The following is a 21,097-nucleotide window of genomic DNA, read 5'->3' on the forward strand; positions in this document are numbered from 1 at the left end:
TCTCAGAAATACTAAGGAATTATGGAACCAGTGAGGAGGAGGAATTGAAGGAAATAAATATTACTAAAAATATTGTTAGGAGAAATGAACGGAACTGAAAAGCAGGTAAATCTCTAGGGCCTGATAATCTACATCCCATGGTACTAAAGGACGTGGCCACGGAAGTACTAGGCGCGTTAGCTTTCATCTCTCAAAATTCTGTAGATTTGAGGGTTGCAAATGTAATCAAGAATCAGTGCTTGTGACCCAGCTATTCACAACATATATCAAAGATTTGGATGAGGAAAATAAATGCAATATTTCCAAGTTTGCCAATGACAAAATTTGGTGAGAATGGGAGTGGTGAGTAGAATGTTAAGAGGCTTCAAGGTAATTCAGATGAGCTGAGTGAGTGGCAAATGCATGGATGCACCGCAGCACCCAAATGTTGGGTGCCTTCTGCTTGTACTCTTACAATCTAGGCCTGTATTCACTGGAATTTAGAAGAATGAGAAGAGATCCAATTGAAACGTTTAAAATTCTGACACGGCTGATAGACTGGATTGGGCGGGGGGGAGGATGTTGTTTCCTCTGGCTGGGTGTATCTACAACAAAAGGGTCACAGTCTCAGGATATGCGATAGGACATTTAGGATTTGAGGTGAGGTGAAACCTGTTCACTCAGAATTCCACAAGTTCATCACCCTCTATCATAGAAGGCTGCAGAGGCCAAGTCACTGAAGATATTTAGAGGGAAAATGTCCATACTCTTGAAGATATCAAGGGAAAAGGGAAGAGCTTGGGAACATGGTGTTGAAATAGAAGATCAGCCATGATCACAATGAATGACAGAGCAGGCTCAAAGGGCTGAATGGCCCACTCCTGTTCCTTTTTTATACATTTTTATATTTGTAGTACCAGAAGCAGGGAACATGCAGTGTTCATTCAAATTAAAAAAGACTGCTGAAACATCAGTTCCTTATTGGAAAATAAATTTAAGGAAAGCAATCTACAACACAGTCTACAAATGAGTTCAATAACACTGGTTTCATGATTATATGCAACTTTACTCAATTCCCTTTAGAGTCATTCATTGCAGAAAGGACATTTCATCTTCTCCTTTCATTCACATATCATTTGATTTTTATTCATTTGGAACAATGACTAATCTAAAAGCAACCCTGAAGGAATATAAAGAATTATGAAATGATTCAGTTTTTTCAGAAAACTGCAAGAAACTATGCATTTCTCCATTTGATACAGAAAAGGACCTGTAATTTCAGGTTAGTCCAACTCTGACAGTCATAATTTTTTTTTTAAACTTTATTCCAATCCAATCAAGTCAAATTAAAGCCAATTCAGAGTCCCAACAAGTCGGGACATTCCCGATCCAAGCTGACAAGACAGGGCTCTCACCACCTGTCTTGAGCTTGATCTACATGATCCAAGCTGATTGGAGTAGGTGTAGCTCCTCCTCCAAGGCTTGATCTAATTTGCATCTTAGCCAAAAGGCTGAGATGCCGCTTTAAAAAATTGCTTCAAATGAAGCTGAAATGTAACCTAATGACTTCAACCAAGTGCAGCATGTCAATACTACACTTGATCTGAGCCAAAAGGCCGAGAAGCGATAATAATGGATTAAAACATGTCAGTTAAAACAATACATATACATAGATTCTTACCTTTTCTGAGCTTCTTGTTTACTGCAGCACACTTCACAGTAATATTTATATTCACTACACAGCGTCTCTGTATTGCTAAACCCCCTGTGCAAGAAAAGGCAAATTTTGCATTTATCTTCTATAATAAATAGAATTTTAAATAAATTCGATTTTTAAAAGATGATAATTGACTGGGGGTGGAAATGCTCCCAGGGTACATAAGCATAGGCCATGTAGCGGGCTTCCCGCTGGGTGTCACAGCTTCCGTGTGTCTCCAGCTGCTGGATTTCTGGCATCGCCAGCTCCATACCAGAAATCAGCGTAAAGCTGATTTGAATAGTAAGATCAAAATTTGAATATCATTAGCAGGCCCATTAGCAGTCCCCCCCACTCCTCCCCCCCGCAGCCAGGGGTGTTTCACTCCAACAGGGTTTACAACAGCTCCACACTAATGGGGAACTGGCAGCCAAACCTCATTGGAGTGATGGGGAACCATGAAGACCTTCGAGGAGGTTGGGGGTAAGGAGGTGTGTGCCCCTCGGGAATTGCCAGCCTGGCCCCCTGGCACTGCCAAAAGGTGCAAAGCCTGGGGGCACCTTGGCACTGCCTAATGCCTGGTAGACAAAGGGGTGGGGAGATCAGTGGGAGTTTGGGGCCCCGCTGCCACTCCGCAAAGAAATGATCGCGACTGCCAGCGGGAGTGGGGGTGGGGTGGTTGCTGGCCTGGACACATCTGGGAGGCCAGCGACGTGGGGCTGGCCAGCAATCTGGAGGCCGGCAGTGCGGGCTACTGCGCAAGCGGCCATGTCCGCTATGACAAAATGAGCATATGCACAGTGGCTTACTCAGCACTATGCTGTCGACCTCCCACTGATTTTTAATGAGATTCACACTAGGGGCTCTTTGTGATGCAGAGTGTGGGATTCATTTCGAAAATCCTGCTGGAAAAGAGTAGCAGGATTTACTCCAATTTTCACACGAATTCGGCACTTAGAATTTTTGACAGAATTCTAACCTAGATACTTTAAAAGACATCTAGAAATCACCTAGTCTGATTGTTCAACTTGATAACAGTAAAATTATACTGACTTCTAAAAATAATTAAAGTTAGATATCTTTTAACATTTTACTCAGCGTACCTCAAGCAATGTGTAATTGAAGTATTCTGCTCCACGTCAACAGAAAGGTCTAAAAAGTCTTCATCTTTGCTACTTACCTGTGAAGAGGGGAAAGTTTAAAGTTACTAGCAGTAGTAATACAATAATCTGAAAGCAGTTTCTCCTCAAACACAACAAAAGAATGCACCAGAGATTTATTCTTTCTGGGATGCTTGTGGATAGTTAAATGAATGGAAACGTGCATCTGTTTTTAAAGCAAAGGTGATCAAACCCAGTCAACAACATAGGAATTTCAAGAAAAATATTAAAGAATCTGGGATAAAGTGGCAAAATAGCAGAAGGATAGATATTCTAATGTGGAGCTAACACTACTAATGCAGCAGCTTAAATGATGTCCACTATATTTCAAGCAACCGCAGACAAAGGAGTGGAAAATAAAAGTTAATTGACAAATTCAGAAATCATGATGTTTACTGAGTGCCAAACTTACAGTTTCACAATTAAGACATCGGGTTTCATTAGTTAATGTTCCTTGAAACATTTCATGCACCCAAGTTGGTTCTGGTACGTCATTGCCATTGTCATCGTTGATGCAGCCATTATGTAGCTGTCCATTCTGTTTTTCCTGCTTTTTCTCTTCCTGCAGGATATCGGCAATGGTGTTTAACAAGTAGTTCAAGAACTCATGAGCATCTTGTTGCATGTAATTATCAAAAAGTTCTGAAACAAAAAAAAGAATGAGGTGAACAATTCTATCTGTACTGATAGGGAGCAAAATATGAGCTGCGTTGTATTGCTAATTGGACCAAGTACTCAATTTAAGTTCCTAATTGTGAGCTTCATCCTAGTGTCAGAGTCAAAAAGAGCAGACCAAGCTATCCATCATTTCCAGTAATCACAATAATAGATGATGTGGGAATGGTGTGAAATGAGTTTAGGATTGTCTGCCTTCAACACACCCAAGTAGATTGTACTGCAATGATGTAATGCTTCCTCATGAAAAATCTAAAGTATCATTATACAGCAATTTTGCTTTCAGTCAGTGCTTGGCACAGGGGAGTAATAATTTCAACATCCTGTTACCGAAATGGAGGGAAAAACTGTTCTGGTGGGACGTTCCAACCCAGGAGCACATGGAGGATGCTGGATGAATATCCTGGAGCTCTGAACTTCAGAATTTTCTTACAGGAAATTAAATAACTGTGGCAATGCTCACAATGCAATCATTGGTTACAGGGAAAAGACAGAACGGGTTGAGGAATTTATCAGCCATTATCGAATGGTGGAGTAGACTCGATGGGTTGAATGGCCTTATTCCACTCCTATGTCTTATGCTCTTCTGGGTATGATGGTGGTATATATGAAATCTTCAAAGCCTGTTCTATGGGGTGAGAATTTTAAATTTGTGATGTGGGATGGGGGGCAGAATTCTATGTAGTTCAACAATGAAAATGTTGCTTTGAGAGTGGACTTTGTGCAAGATAGGATATAAGTCGTATTTTGGGCTGATATTTACAGAAGCTGAAGGATGGGAGACGGGCTGAAAGAGCACTGAAATAGTTAATTCTGAAAATGACAAAAGATGTGGATGAGAGATTAGCAATGACTGACAAAGTGTGTTGAAGACCAACAATGGCATTGGTCTTTAGGGTGGAGAAGATACTCGAGTTTGAATACAATGCAGGACCAACACCTTCAGGAAACAGTGAAAACAAAAACAAACAATTAGAGATATCAGAAAAAAATAACAGCAGCAGAACTTAATACCCCCTGAAAATGGATGCAGGATCACCTTGTGCAATTAAACAACATCCATTCCTTCCAATACAAGTGCTGACTTGAAGTGTACGCAATATTCAGATTGTGTTTAACTAGTTGCACAGTTCTAACATAACCTCCCTGCTTGTATATTTTATACCTCAATATTTCCTTTTATTACCTCTTAAATGGGAGGTGCATTCTGGCTGGAGCAGATCCTCAAAATTGCAGGCAAAGACATGGTGATCTGCAAGAAGGCTGAGTATTGGCACACAAGGGAAGAAAGTGCATTCCAAGGTTTTCAGACACAGAGGCTTTGGTGCAGGAGGGGATATGTTATCTATGCATGGGACAAATGATCCATCAGCCAAACTTGTAGAAGGCAATAGAAAAGCTGCCATTGTGGTTAGTGCAAAAGTGAGGATGGGACGCAGTGCAAGAAGTTTAATTACCTCACTGATATCGACTTCACAATACAACCAGAACGAATGCTTTCTATGGTGCATCTGTAAAAGTTGGTGCGAGTTGTCGCTGAAATGCCAAATTTCCGTACTCTTCTGAAAGAGGAGTTGGTGGGCTTTCTTAGCCAGTGTCAGCATGGGGGGTCCAGGACAAATTGCTGGTGTCCTGGACACCTAAAAACTTGGTATGGCTCCTACTCTGCCCAAGACTGCAAGAAACTACAAAGGGTCGTGAACATAGCCTAATTCATCACGCAAACCAGCTTCTCATCCACTGATACTGTGTATACTTCCTGCTGCCTCAGCAAAGCAGCCAGCACAATTAAGGGCCCCACGCACCACGGACATTCTCTCTTCCACCTTCTTCCATCAGGAAAAGGATATAAAAGTCTGGAGGTCACTTATCAATCAATTTAAGAACAGTTTCTTCCCTGCTGCCATCGGACTTTTGAACCTCGCACTAAGTTGATCTTTCTCTACCCCCTAGCTATGACTGTAACACTACATTCTGCACACTCTCGTTTCCTTCTCTATGTACAGTATGCAAGAAACAATACTTTTCATTGTATACTAATACATGTGACAATAATAAATCAAATGGAGTGAACAAAGTAAGTGACCATCTTCAATTGTCATACCCTTATAACCGAGACACTTGGGTCACGTACTGCTCAATTCATCAACTTTCCTTCACTCAACTACCAACAATGTCAACCAACTATGATTCAAGCCTCACCCCACCCTCACAATTAGCACTGTTGTAAGCCTCACCCACAAGGCACAGCTGTGTACATTGTAAGCTATTCAAACATAGCAGGCACATCACCCAAACACCTTGCACCACATTCACTGACCAATCTCACTCTCTCTCTCTCTTGCAGAATATGTTGGCACATGACCGAAGGCAGCAAGAGCTAACCGACAAGGAAATGGCACAGCTAAAGATCCTTATCCCAGTGCTGTATATCACCAGAGTCATGAATAAGGCCATGACCAGCAGCAGTGTTGGAAATATGATAGAATCCCCACAGTGAGGAAGCCATTTAGGGCAGCAGTGTCTTGCACTGCTGCCTCAGTGCCAGGGACCCAGATTCAATTCTGGCCTTGGGTCACCTGTGTGTTTGCACTTTTTCTCTGTGTCTGGTGTGGATTTCTTCCGAGTGTTCCGGTTTTCTCCCACTGTCCAAAGATGTGTGGGTTAGGTTGATTGACCATGCTAAATTGACAGGAGTATTAGCAAGGTAAATGTGTGGGGTTAGGGGAACAGGGCCTGGGTGGGATGTGGTCGGTACAGACTTGATGGGCTGTATGTACTTTAGGGATGCTATGGATTCAGCCCATCATAATGCAATGACTCTCCCCCACCCTATCCCTGTAACCCCGCACATTTACCACCATTAATCCACCAAACCTGTGCATCTTTGAACATTAAAGGGGCAATTTAGCATGACCAATTCACCTAGCCCGCACATCTTTGGACTGTGGGAGGAAACCCACGCAGAATTGGGGAGATCACTGTGCCACCACATCGAAGATGACATAATGTTCATCCCCAATTCTCCACCTCACAGCTCATTTTCCCCTCACCCCACAATCACTTCTGATATACAGTCTGCACATGCTAGAAGCACGCATCTCTTGTTCCCTGCCATCGCGGAGTCCTCATATCCAAGTTCTACCCTTGCATTTTTTCTTTTCAGGTGCCCAAGAATTACCACCTTTTCAGGCAGTGGTGGAAGACCAAAAGATAAAAGAACAGGAAAACTGTGATGAAGAAATACAGTGACTTATTCTCATACCTGTAACCATCAACTCAAATGCTGAATCTGCACCCTTTTAGAGAGCTGCTCAGAAACAAGGTCTATGTGTGGTGATGCACAGAGCACAAGTGGTCTGCAGCAAGAGCTGGGACTAGGGTACCACTGCTGCCAGCTCGCTGGAGTGTGAGGTGACACACATGTACTGCTGCAAAGAAATCAGATGAGGATTTTGATGGCAGAAATCACCAAAGGCGGCTGCTGGGTGTGAACATTGAACTGCTTTGTACCCTGTCAGGCCTGCCAAAATATATACACTCAATATCAAGAAGCATGGAAGAGTCTGGCACCAACTTGGCACAGGGCTTTGCACTGGTCTTGCTGCCCACACTTTCCAGTCTGGAGCTGGCGTCCAGAATGAGAATACTTGTGGTTTTAGTATCAGATGGCTGATTTCTCAATTTCTATACAGTACAAGGAGAAGGCACCCAACATTTGGGTGCTGCAGTGAAAGCTCAGGATGAAACCATGTAAACTCAGTAGGTGTCATACAAGTTTAGAATCATGTCACTCAATGTGGTTTTTGGGAGAGACAGTGGCTCAGTCTTAGTGCATTATAAGTCCGCTAGTTATTTTGCAGTTACTGTCAGCCAGCCAGTCTAAACTTCCATCCCTCCTACTTAGTCTAAAACCAGGCTCTTGTAGACCAGAACAGTGCAAGATACTCTTGCAAAGTCAGCAATCTTCCATAAGTAATACTGAAGTCAGTGGGTGCTGCACAACACTCCATTGAGGGATTGCATGCTCGTTCACTTGTTTCCCCGGGGCAGGAAGTGAAATATTTGCAAAAGAGCTGACTTTTGTATGGAACAAGTGGGTGGTTTGATTCAGTTCAGATGGAAGGTTAATTCTGAGTACTTCTTGCATTTTCTGTTTTTATTACAGATTTCCAGCATCCGCAGTATTTTGTCTTTGTATTAGCTTGAATTATAAATTTGGTTTGAAAAGTTTATTTTGTGGCCAAGGGGCACTATGACAGGAGTAACAAGGTGTTGGACATTGGTGAAAAAAACTGGGGTTGCATTTGGATGATTCAACTGCGGATAGCTGAGCCAGAGAGGGAATACTCCTTTTCTCCTTCGTCCTCAGCTGCTTACAATATCGCTGATAGAGAGAGATAGCAAGGTGATAGCAAGGTTGTGCAGCATGCAATAACAAATCTTGACACAAGCTCTACTCAAGTACTGGTAGGTTCCTCCAAAACAATTCAGGCAGTGGAAGCACTGTTTATGCATCCCGAAGCTCTGCCCAATACGTGCGGATTTGCTTTCACCATGTGCAAGTTTTTCATATTATGTATTTGTATTAATTCTTACTGGCTGACTGAATTCTGCTGTATTTATGTATTCACAAAAGTGACATAAGTCCCTAACACAAGAAACAGGCAGAGAAAAAGCAGCCATGTAAGAGAACATATACCTGTAACTAAAGTTCTGACGTTTTCAACCTTCTGTTATACAACAGCCCACATTTCCATCCATTGCACACCAGAGTCATAAGCCAGCTGGACAGCAGACAGCCTTTGTCACCCAACAGCCATGTTTTAGTTTGTCATGGTAATTCAAATACCAATGACACATCAGACTACCACAGAATGAAGGCACCAAAATTGCTATCAGAATTGCATGATGCTGAGTATGGTAGCACACCTGGATATTGAGAATGCAAAATCCATTGTTTGCTGCACATCTCAAAATTGAGATCAATGGGCCATGCCACAACCCAAAAGTTTCCACAAAGGCTGCTTGTAAGTCAGTCAGTCTCTATCCTGCACAAAAAAGTTCCACATTCCAAAATATTAGAGGGTACGTTGATGTACATGTGGTGCCCACAAAAGGGACAAACATACCATCGTGTAGCCTACAATCCTCACAAAATCACAAGCTCGTTCACCTGATTTCCCCCAGGCAAGAGAATGAAATATTTGCAGGTTTTTTTGCATATGGAATTTCAATGATCTCTTGTATGCAACAAGATATTGGAGCACCTATGTATTTACGACCAGTCACTTCCACAGCTGCTGACGATGTTACCTCACCCAGCCCCACGGCTGAAACTCAAATGCAACAGCAGTAGATTTCACTGAGTATTTTCTCAGGTGAATCACAGATGTCTAACTTATTGCTGCTCAGAGGTTGAGGTGGAGAATTGCTTTTCAACATGCAGGGTGACTATGGTCTCTTGTTGAGTGTGCTCCTCCCCATTTCCCTTCAAGCAATTCGTCTTTCTCTATTATCTCTTTCCTCATTCTTCCTTTCCAGTTGCAGGCCAAGTGACTGTCCGTAAGCAAGCTGTTTGCCCAGAACCACTGCAGTCAAGACCAAGGCAATTGGATTCCCAATAGAACTCACCAATTTGAATCAACAGAACAGCGATTAAAATCAGGAACGCATAAAGGCCAGAACTACAAATGTGTAGGTATCTCGGTTGTGGAGCTAAAGGAGACAGGGAGAGGCAAAGTGATGAATTAAATTTGAAAACAATAAGAAGCATACATGCTAACTGATGTCACAATCTTCAGTGGCATATCGCTGTGCCTTTGCCAAACACTAGTGCAAGATGGCACCCAGCCCAGCCTGCAACAATGTGTATGCAATGCAGAGAGCGCTCTGGAACAATAATGGCACAAGTAGCATCAAAACTTTACAGAGATAGTCAAAATGCTTTACCATTACAGTACTGGCATCCTTCAATATTCAAATAATCTGTAAATGCTGTGATTGATTTGCCAATTATTGTTTCAAAGAATAAAATCTATCCAAGACGTATAAAGCAAAAATCATCAAATTGTTGGTTTTCTCCATCTTGATTTCCCGAATATTGTCTTACAATGATCAACCATCACCACTCATTTTGTGAGTAACCCCAAGTGTCAGCATTTAAAAATCACTAAAATGTTGGCAGACTGCTTGGATGGAATCCTCCAGCCCTTCCTACTGGCTGAGTACTGGAATTGACCACAATTTTTCAGAGACTTCAGCAGGACCGGAAGATCCTGCCAGCAGCCGATGGCAAATGCCTGCTGGCCACCTCCACCGTGGGAATTCTCGCTGCAAGGGAACCGCCTCCACTGTGGAAACCTCGCTGCAAGGGGGAACCGGAGACTTCCACCTGCTATAACCTGACATTTGTTCACAAATAGGGCTGACCTTGTATAAGAATCTTACCATTTTCTTTCCGTAGTCTTGTTATAAACTTTTTGGGAGGTATTACTCCAACTTTTTTCTTTTGTGTAGCTATATTGTGGAAGAGATCTGCCAAGCACGTGAGTAGGTTTTCTTTTCTCCTGGGCTGATTCTTGTAGGCTAGAACTTTCTCTCGAAATGGACGGCAAAAATAAAGTGCCTGAAGGACTGAATTACAGTAGCAGGTATTCCCAAACTAATAGCACAAGAGAAGACAAACAAGCTGAAATCAGTCAAAAGGTAAATCCAAAAACAGTTCAGAAAAGCAAAACTCTTCACACATTTGTATGAATAAATAACTATAATTTCGTAGCCATTCTGAAATATTGCCAATTTGAATATTTGCTTTCTTCTATTGTGAAACAAAATGTTACCTTGTAGTTTGTATTTTCCAACTGAGGTAGCATTACAGTACATTTTGTTTTACAAAAAATATAAAAGAGAAAGCTACATATATTACTGTGTACATACACAGAAACTAAATTTTGGGGTATTTAAAACATTGGACCACAATTTCATGAATCTAACATGCAGAAATTATACAAGTTTCAGTATAGATCTTTTAATTAAAAAAAAACTGCATAGAAAATTGCTATCAACCTCAAGAAATCTAATTTACGCTGATGCTTCGTGATCTTGAGCCATTCTGCATCCAACTGTTTACATGGAAATCTACACCAGCACATGATTTGTCTAATCCCAAGAACTTTGTATGAATTATTCTTTGCACAGGTGTGGAGCTTTGTATAATTCCCATTTCACTGTTATGCTGTGATATCGAAACTTTGGTATTGTGAACCAGTGCTTCTATTCCTCTTTTGTGATCAATTGAACTGATTGGTTTAAAGACTGATTGTGAGGTTCTGTCACCACCAATCCTTTTCTCCAGAATGTTTGTGATCTTTTAGGAAACAATCAACAATGACTGCGGGATTATAAATACTATAAACAAACTCAATAGCATTGATTTGTCCACCAATAGCAGTTGGGGAAAATCCGTTTCAGGTGGCTATTAAGGATCTTAAGCAAATATTGAGTAGCTGATACTAAATTTAGTTTCATGTAGAATGGCTAGGTTGAATACCGTCTTCCTATTCAAGTCGGGCGAGTGGGAGGGGGTGAATTGGGTGAATTAACATTTAAAAATCCAAAGAGATTAGGAGCATCAGTACAGTAGGACAAAGAAGATAAAGACAAGAGTGAGAGAGGAAGAATAGGTAGTTCAACAAAAATTAAACATCAACAAAAAAAGGCCAAAGCAGGGAATATAACTTTAAAAAAAAACACTGGCAAGTCTGAATGCTGGGAATGTTTTAGAAATCAGGAGGAGGCCACCAAAGGTTGATATAAAAGAAAAATACAGGAAGTGAGATTAAATTAGCCAGAAATAAAGAAACAGATTGTAAAAACTTTTATAAGTATATTAAAAGGAAGAGAGTTGATATAATAAACACTAGTCCCTCAGAAACAGATATTAGGAGAAATTATCATGGGGAACGGGGAACTGGCAGAGGTTTTGAACAAATATTGTGTGTTCTAAAAGAGATAACTGCAGAGATAGTGGATATGCTGACTATGATTTTCTAAAATTACTTACATTTGGAATGATCCCATTAGATCGGAAATTGACAAATGTTACACAGCTTTTCAAGAGGGGAGAGTGAACTACAGGCCAGTTAACCTAACATCAGTTGTTGAGAAAATGCTGGAATCTATTATCAAGGAAGTGTTACCAATACACTCAGAAAAACAGTGTGATTAGAACAAGTCAACATTGTTTTAGTAAAGGGAAATTTATTAATCAAATATGTTAAGTAGTAGGGTAAAGGAGACCCCTCAATTACCAAAAGACATTTGATGAAGTGCTAAAAGATTAATATGGAATATGAGGATTCAAATAGGTGGTACAATATTTTTGTATGGATAGAGGATTGGTTAACAGGTAGAAAGCAGAGAGTGGATATAAACAGGGCTTTTTCCAAGTTGGCAGGCAGTGATTGCAGATTGCTACAAAGATCAGTGCTGGGGTCTCTGCTATTTAATGACTTAGATGAAGGGTCAGAGTAATGTATCAAAGTTTGCTGATGATACGAAGCTGAGTGGATTGGTAAATTGTGGGAATGGACAGACAGGCTGCAAAGAGATATAGACAGGTTAAATGACTGGGCAATATTATTCACTTTGCTCATATGAATAGAAGAGCAGAATTTTTTTTTAAATATGTCACACTTCTAAGTGTTCATGTTCAAAGAGACTTGAATGCGTTTGTGCAAGCAATGCAGAAAGTTGGCATGCAGGTGCAGCAAGCAGGAAGGCCAATTGCATACTGACCTTCATTGCTAGGGGATCGGAAAACTGGAATAAAGAAGTATCGTACAGGGGTTTGGTGGGACCACATCTGGAATTCACTATGCAGTTTTGGTCTCCACATTTAAGAAAGGATATACTTGCATTGGAGGCAGTACACAGAAGGTTAGTTAAATTGGTCCCTGAACTGATGGGAGTTATCCTAAGATAAGACTCAGTAAATTGGGCTCATATTCTCTGGAGTTTCGAAGAATGAAATCATCCCATTTAAACCTACAAAATTCTGAAGGGGTTTGATAAGGTAGACTTTGAGAGATTTTTCTGCTGGTTTGGGAGTGTGAAGGATAGAGAGACAGTCTCAGGATAAGGGGCCGATCATTTAGGACTGAGAGGAGGAGAAATTACTTTACTCAAAGAGTTGTAAATCTTTTGAAATTCTCCACCATTGAATACATTTAAGGCTGAGATAGACAGATTTTTGCTCTCTCGAGGAATGAGTGGGAAAAGGGAGTTGAAGCCCGAGGCCAGTCATGATTGTACTGAATGGCAGAATAGGCTTGATGGGATATATGGTGTATTCCTAAGAAATGTGCCACTTCTTGAGAATAAATTATTAGTCAGAACAAGAAAAAAGAGCTCTGCATCTCTTGCAACTCATCCAACTGATATGGATATGTTAAGTGCAGTCACTGTTTTACTAGAGGAAAATAGTTAACTGTCCCACACCCACATCATTAACTCTCACCATTTATTACACAAATACACATTACAAATGGCTTTGGCGATTAATTCCTTTTGGAGATATTTATAAATATCAGTCCTCTCAACTTACATTGACTAACCCAAAATAATGTTCATTGACCGGAAACTGTTCTGGCCCAATCTCTTTCTCCAAAGCAGAGGCATTGATGCCCTGGTAAAAAGGAAAGAAAATGGTTAGTGATCTGTGCTCATCTGCTGTGCACAGGTAGAGTTGAAAAATGGTGGGCAGACTCTGTCTCACATACAAAGCTGAACGGTTAACACAAAGTTTATAACCCCCTGTTAGTATCTTCACAACATCTGAAGTCCAGGGTTCAGTCTGGGCAGAACTTTTAGGTTCCTGCTGTACTATTAGAGTCATGCTGGTCTACTGAACTGCTAACATGTGCATTTCCTTGTGAACTTTATTTTTATCATTACTTCACAGGACTTTATCCCGAGACTTAAGTACATGATAGAGCTACTTAGACCTACAACGAAGGATAAAGCATCCAGCAATTACATATTTACACAACTGTCAAACACAGTATTGAAGGATTATCATGAATAATTAAATGTTAACTATTTTAAACATTATCTGGCAAGTACAATGGCCAAAGCAGATCTGACCCAGCTGTATGGCTTAAATATCAATGATTTTGAAATATATAAATTTAAGGATATAATCCATTTCATTTTCATATACAGAATGCTTCATCCTTTTCTTTCTTAACTCTCGACTTGATTCGTCCAATGATCTCCCGCTGACCTCCCATCTTCCAGTTCAGCTCATCCCAAACTCTACTGCTCCTATCTTCACCCATCAGCCCATACTCATTGACCTCATCAGCCTACAGTGCAGTCCAGCAACATCTCCATTTTAAAATTTCTGTTCTTGTTTTCAAAGCTGTTCCCCATCCCCATAGCCTCTTCTAACTCTGGTCTTTTGCACATTTCCAATTTTAATCATTCCACCATTGGCACACTTATCTTCAGCTGCCGGGGTCCTGGACACCGGAATTCCCTCTATGCTTCTCCGCTTCATCTACTCCTTTTAAGATGCTTCTTAAAACCTAGCTTTTTAACCAATCTTCAGTCCTCTGCCCCAATATCACCCTATGTAAATCAATATCAAATTTTGCTTGATAAGACTCCCGCAATGATGTTTTGTTGCGTTAAAGGCACTATATAAATACAGGTTGCTATTCTTGTAATAACTAATCCTCATTTGCAACCACCTTTTATACCAACTGTTCTGGAAGCAGTTCCAGTGAAAGTCCTTTTCTCTTTGGGGGATTCTGCTATCAGCTGTGTACATTTTGTTCCAACATTTCAGTCGTGCAAAACATGATGTTGTTTAAAATGAAGCAATGCTTATTTCCCAAAAGGGAGCAAAGATATTAAGTGGTATCAGCAGTGAAATGCTGCAATCTTTTCCAAAATGCAAGGTCATTCTTTCTTCCTTCCATAATTTTTTTTCAAACTGATCACAAGTTATGAATTTAATATTCCTGCTCATGACACCATTATTGATTTTTCTGCATCTAATTCTTTCTGTTCCTGAATTTTCCCAACATTTCTGCGTGTTTTTCCAATTGTTACAGTCACAAATGACCTGTGGCAGCATTTCATAACAAGCAAACATGGGGTGGGGGTTAGAAGCAGCCATTTGTACCACATTGGCTGTCAATAATCAAATAAAAAAGCATGTTTTAATTTGTGAAAAATTAAAGCTTGACATGTTTTATGTAATTTAAAATCTCCATACCCTATTCCACCCTGGTCTTTTTGACTTGTCATGATTTGCTCCATGTAGCCTCCAACTGTACATATTCCTTCCATTGCACGGTGCTGTCCAATCCCATGAGCAAGACAGGACCTGATGTACAACCACTAACCAGCTCCCATCCATTGACTCTGTCTACACTTCCAGCTGCCTCGGCAAAGCAGCCAGCATAATTAAGGACACCACGCACCCCAGATCTTCTTTCTTCCATCCGGAAAAAGATACAAGAGTCTGAGGTCGCGTAGCAACCGACTGAAAAACAGCTTTTTCCCTGCTGCTTTCAGACTCTTGAACGGACTTACCTTGCATTAAGTTGATCTTTCTTTACACCCTAGCTATGGCTGTAACACATTCTGCACTCTCTCGTTTTCTTCTCTATGAACGGTATGTTTTGTCTGTATAGCACACAAGAAACAATACTTTTCAGTGTACGTTAATATATGTGACATCAAATCATTTAAAATTACTACAGTATTTTGTTAAGTTTCAAATACTTTCCTTGTACAACTGATATTACCCTGTATGTTCCAGAAGCAACATGATTTCCTGTCATTTCACAGAGAAATTCCTTTAAAGCTGTAACTGATACTGCTTCAATCATTGGTTATGGTGGGACGTTCCATGTCCTAATAGGCTTCTGCTAAACAAAACTCTCTTTTTTGGCAACAATCTTATATTTACTGGCCTCTGTTAACAACTCATTAACCAGTGGAAATTATTTTACACTGCCTATCTTCTTGAAACAATTCATAATTTTCAACACTGACATCAAATTTCCTTAACTTTTTCAAGAGTTTGATTTGATTTGTCACATATATTGGGTTACAGTGAAAAGTATGATTTCTTGCACACTGTATACAGTCAAAACATACCATTTATAGAGTACACAGAGGAGAAGGAAAGGATAAGGGGCAGGATATAGTAGCTTATCGAGATTTGCCTTCTAACTGAAACCTCATCTGTGATAGTGGCTGACCTTTCCACCTTAAAGTAGGATGCCTAAACTGGGCACAATATTCCAACTATGATTTAACCAATGATGTACACTGGTAGAACATTATGCTAGTACTCAATTGGCTGAAGTTTTGTTTCAGGCCCCGATGCTGGGATCATGAGATCCAGTATCTCACAATCAAAATAATTTTCAAAGAGACAAATTGGTGGTCCATTAATGCTTTGGTTGTCTAATTAGGGGCAGAAGATATGCTGTTAAGGCAGGGGTTGAGTGTATTGATTTTGTGATCTTCCTGCTCCACATTTATCACGTCACATCTTTGTTGTTGCAGCGCCTGCATATTGTTGTTGCTCGTCTCCAAAGCGAAGTAATTCAGCCCTATTTTCAGAGATGGCTTTGCCTGACATCAGATGCACTACAAACGCTGTTTGGGCCCCTTCACCTGCACCCCCTACCTTCTTCCAAATTGGACCAGTGCTCATAGATCAAAGCGTTTGCAAAACTCTTAAATGGCCCCAGTGTGTTACTAAATGATGAGCTCTCTGCTCCTTCCCTTTTTACACACTGCTCTTAAGTACACCCACCTTGATGACTGGCTCCCCATTTCGATGCTGCCTCCTCTTCATGGAACAAGTTGTGTCCCTGCATGTAACCAGTGACTTTCCCTCCAAAACTGCTTTCTCTATTTCAACTAACTGGCTCACTTGCGGAGTGAATTAATGACCCATCACTTTAGGGAAGGTTGCTTCTGCACAAAAACCTAATGTCATCACCAAAAATACTGAGGACCACGTCGGGAAGCTGCCATGTCATTCTCTTTGCTTCTCCAGTCCCATTAGCAACAAGACAACACCACTGGCCTCAGATCATTGGAATTTCTTTCACTCCAGCCCAGGCAGTGTCCTGCTCTTGAATGCCCTCAAGTGTACTTCAGTCTTTGACCAGCTTCATCTCTTTTTTCCATCTAGTGGTGTCCTTTCTACTGCCATTGTACCTCCAGAAGGCAAAATAGATGTCCAGCCAGTCTCAGTCATCGCTCCGTCATGATGTCCCACAGGCATTTCCGACCAATTCTCTGTAGTACTACTTCATCTGAGATGCAGTCTCTCCAAAAGACTGCCAGTAGATGCAAATTGAAAACCTTCTTGATTTCAATAAATTTAACAAGAGGTCTCTGGTGTTCCTGAACGTAAAGATTTGTTCACAGATGATGTGTCACCCTGGAAACCTGCCTGTTCTCGCAAAAGGTGTCATCTACTTTTGCTTTCAAATCTGCTGAGGAGCATCATGATCAAGACCTTGCCAAGTACCGACAGCAGTGTTACGCCGCTCCAGTTGTTGCAATTGCCAAGTGGCCTTACTTTGACAGCTTGACGATTAACCTTTACTTCTAGTCATCCAGGATGCCCTCCTGCAGTCTAAATCTTGTTGAACTGATCCTTGAACCCTCTGTTGTGATGGTGTTCTTGCCACCTTTCAACAGCTCTGCTCATTTCTCTTTGATTCCTGACACGGTAATTTTTTCCAGGTTGGTACGTAGTGCTGTCACCAAACTCAGAACTGGACTGGCTGAGGATCTCCTGAAAATGATCCATCCACCTCGCCTTCTGTTCCTCATCCATCAATCGTGTCCTGCCATCCTTGCCCTTGACTGGTACAGTGGAACTGCTTCTTGCATCCAGTCAGATCCCATATGATCCTGTACAGCATCTTGGAGTCATTCTGATTAGCTGCTGGTTGTGCCTCGTGTCTTTTAACTCTATCTAACCTCATTTGGCACATCCTTTTGTGTTCCAAAATTTCCAGCTTGTCCACCATGGATTACTCCTCCTCAGCCCAATGAAAGTCCAGCTCGATACACCTAAGAGAACCCAGGAGCCATTTCCCTCCCTTTTTAAGAAGGATTATAAATTTCTCTTCTACTTTTAATGAACTATGTAGCTGAACCCCTCAGTCTCTAATCTCTCGCATACAAGTTTATCATCCTGCATGCCCCTACTCCTCTCTTCACTATGTCAGTTAAGGTTGTTCACTCATTTTGAATTCTTCTTTTCAGCATTTCTGAAGGGAACACAATGTGCAAATAACTAAAGTTAGCTTTTAAGAAACTAGTTCTTAGGACCCGGCATCTATTTTGCGTACTTATAGCACAAGCTCTGGAAAATCAAAACTGAACAAAGCAGTGAACTGACAAAGCAACCTGCTTATCTGGGTGTCACAGCAGCACAGTGGTTAGCACTGCCGCTTCACAGCTCTAGGGACCTGGGTTCAATTCTCGGCTTGGGAGACTGTCTGTGGGGAGTTTGCACAATCTCCTGCGTCTGTGTGGGTTTCCTCCAGGTGCTCCGGTTTCCTCCCACAGTCCAAAGATGTGTAGGTTAGGTTGATTGGCCATGCTAAAATTGCCCCTTAGTGTCCTGACATGCATAGGTTAGAGGGATTAACAGGTAAATGTGTAGGGATATGGGGGTAGGGCCTGGGTGGGATTGTGGTCGGTGCAGACTTGATGGGACAGATGGCCTCTTTCTGCACCGTAGGGTTTCTATGATTATGTCTGATCAATGCACCAAGTGACAGCACAATAATTTTTAAACTTAAAATTAGTAAAACAAGTAAAAGTTTAAATTCAGATAAGGAGTCAATTACACCATAGATAAAAGACAGCATTCTTCCTTACTGCACATAGAGATATTGTTATGCATAAAGAGGAATACTAAACACTCAGTAAGTATGGAAATAGTTACCACCTGAGGTGGGATGTCATCCTGAATAATGACATTTGGAGCGGAGTATTAAGTAAGCTTACTGCTTCCATTTATTTATGTCCCTCTAAGACACGTGCAGCATACATCATTTTAAAATGGATAGTCGATTTTTCTACTTGGTCTATGACAAAAGCACTTTAGCTCGCCATTAGCAGGTGCATCAAGAAGGGATAACTCAGCAATTTAGCCTAAAAGCATTAAAAACCCATCTACTTTTACTTTCCAGCCATCAGGTCTTAAAATTGACTTCAATAACTTCAACTGAGCTATCAAAGAGCTCCCATTCTCTTTGATAGAGTTGCTCGTAATGTGGGGTGGGTGCACTCGTGCTTCTGATGTTGGGAGAGGAAATAGGTTGGTGATTGGGATGTGGATTCTCATTGGAGATTTGACTGCAAAGTGATCTGCACCACATGTTTCAACCTGTCTCGTTCTTCCGCCAGACTCCCGAGCAACTGACAGTCCTTATTTCCATTTCCAATTTATCCTGCTTCAACTATTCACATGTTCTCTGGATCTCATAAGTCTTTTATTGTTGTGATTTCTCTCATCCTATCAGTTTTCTTATTTAACCATCTCCTGTTCTCCAACTAATCACATCGCAGTTCATTCTCTTTTGTATTTCCCACCACCTTTTTCCCTGGTGTTCAATTTTATAAGTGGTTTTCTCAACTAACAACAGCTCTCCTTTCTTTGCACATTTGGCCTGACTAAGCAGCATTTTCTGTTTTATTTTCCCCCCTCACGCTGTGAAGATCTGGCTCATGGTCTCCCATCGCCCAAGCACAGGCGAAATTAAACCATGTGCAACCATTGCATAGACAGTAAACTTAATTTCTTCTAACTTCTATTTTCTTTTTATTCATGCCAGTGTGGGAATTGCTGGCAGGGCTGGCAAACATTGTGTGCAGAATGTCCGTTCTGAAGCAATTTCAGCAACAAACAATGTAACAGTCAAATTCACATCAGGCAACAACCAAAGTTTATTTTAGTGAATGCAAACAGCTTAGCAGTGAACAGAACTAGTCAACAAACTAAGCAGTATAAAGCTAACTGGTTAAGAAATTAGGTTTCATTAAAACAAAATAAAGCTGAAATAATCCCCAACTCGTATTGAAACACAATTAGCACAGTGCATCTTGTGACTGGGTATAGCACCCCTAGGAAGTGCAGTTACTTCCCAAGTGTACACAGGAAATATGGTTACCAATGTTAAATATTTATAACTATAAATCTTTGCTACCTATAATGCATTCAGAAATGACATTCTAGTGTGCCTCAGTCTGTAGTAATTGCACTGTGAATTTAAGTAATGACAAATGTTGAATTTTGAAAATACTGTATTTTTTTGGAAAAGAAAAGCTCATTATGCCATAACTTAGCTAAAAGCCACTGCTGAGCTTTTTCAATTTAGTTAAAGTTCAGATGTCAATTACATAAACAGATGCACTGCGTCGTTCAGAAATAATGGAAACTTCACAAAGAAAATTATGCCAACCTTTCTACTTGGTCCTAAATTTAGTGTTTGGAATATATATGAAATTTCAAAGGTAAAGTTTGATATTCTGCCACATCAGAGTACATACTTTGTACAATTTTTTAATCGCATTTAAATCCTCCAATCAATTTTTACTATGAAAGGAAATGCACTAAGAATGCAAGTTACAGAAAATATACTAATTTGCATAGCAATCTACTAGCACTTTGGCAGGGACAGGCCAAAAATGAACTATTTCTGTTGTGAAGAACAGTACTGAAGCTACGAAGTCACACTGAGCATCAGGATTTTAGACCACTTGCTTCACATTTGTAACGATTACATTAAAGAAAATAATTTACAGAAAATTAGAAAAACCCCAAAAGCATTTTATCATTTTCATATTTAGCCATAAAACTCGTTAAGATTTCCTAAAATAAGTTAAAATGTTTTGAAAAATCTTACATACGCCTCGTGTATCATAGATGTTCAGCATTCCAAGAACTATTATTATTGTTAATGATTATTTTTAAAAGTCAAATAAGGTACAGTTAATGATGTGGGATGGTCAAAGCCACTCTTACGCAAGTGCCTTGAAACAGATATAGGGATTGCATAAATCGAGGTTATAACTGATTATTTCATCTCACTTCAGTTCTGTAGGAGTCTTATTTACTCAAATTTGAACTGTGTTTTTCTCTCTTCACAGATGCTGCCAGGCCTGCTGAACTTATCCAGCATTTTTTGTTTTTATTTCAGATTCACAGCATCTTGCTTTTATTCTAATGGCAGTATTTTTCTTTTCTGTAAGTTGATATTACACACCAGTAAGATGAGACAGATGACCCTGTCTGAAATCATATTTCCATATGCAGTTCTGAACTTTGTCTTTTAGAACTTTGCTTGTGAAACTATATTAAGCAAATAATTGGAGTAAGTGCAAAAATGGTAAAATAATTTAGTAAACTGCAAATGTGAAAACAAATTCATGATAAATGTCACTTAAATAATTCTGATAAGACCATTGCATGGGTAAGAGTATCTTCAATACTTCCCATTTTGCATTTTAAATAATTTCAGCGACAGCG

At 40.4% G+C, this 21,097-nt stretch overlaps 1 protein-coding gene and 1 non-coding gene across 3 annotated transcripts in view; both read right to left on the reverse strand.

Annotated features, from left to right (window-relative positions):
* usp12a (ubiquitin specific peptidase 12a) overlaps positions 1-21,097 on the reverse strand; it is a 41,869-nt gene that overhangs the window by 14,656 nt on the left and 6,116 nt on the right. Inside the window, exons 2-6 of one of the 2 annotated variants that reach the window (XM_080197390.1) lie at positions 13,118-13,198; positions 9,961-10,174; positions 3,248-3,477; positions 2,779-2,855; positions 1,661-1,744 (exon numbers count right to left, since the gene is read on the reverse strand). In XM_080197390.1, the coding sequence (XP_080053516.1) occupies positions 1,661-1,744; positions 2,779-2,855; positions 3,248-3,477; positions 9,961-10,174; positions 13,118-13,198 (686 nt within the window). The remainder of the gene's footprint in view (positions 1-1,660; positions 1,745-2,778; positions 2,856-3,247; positions 3,478-9,960; positions 10,175-13,117; positions 13,199-21,097) is intronic. The other variant, XM_080197391.1, reaches the window with a different exon arrangement.
* On the reverse strand, positions 1,416-1,607 carry LOC145349602 (U2 spliceosomal RNA). The gene has a single exon (XR_013888113.1). It is a non-coding gene; the product is annotated as a U2 spliceosomal RNA (small nuclear RNA).

Source organism: Carcharhinus amblyrhynchos, chromosome 10 (assembly GCF_965287045.1).
Source record: "Carcharhinus amblyrhynchos chromosome 10, sCarAmb.v2.hapA, whole genome shotgun sequence".
Lineage (NCBI taxonomy): Eukaryota > Metazoa > Chordata > Chondrichthyes > Carcharhiniformes > Carcharhinidae > Carcharhinus > Carcharhinus amblyrhynchos.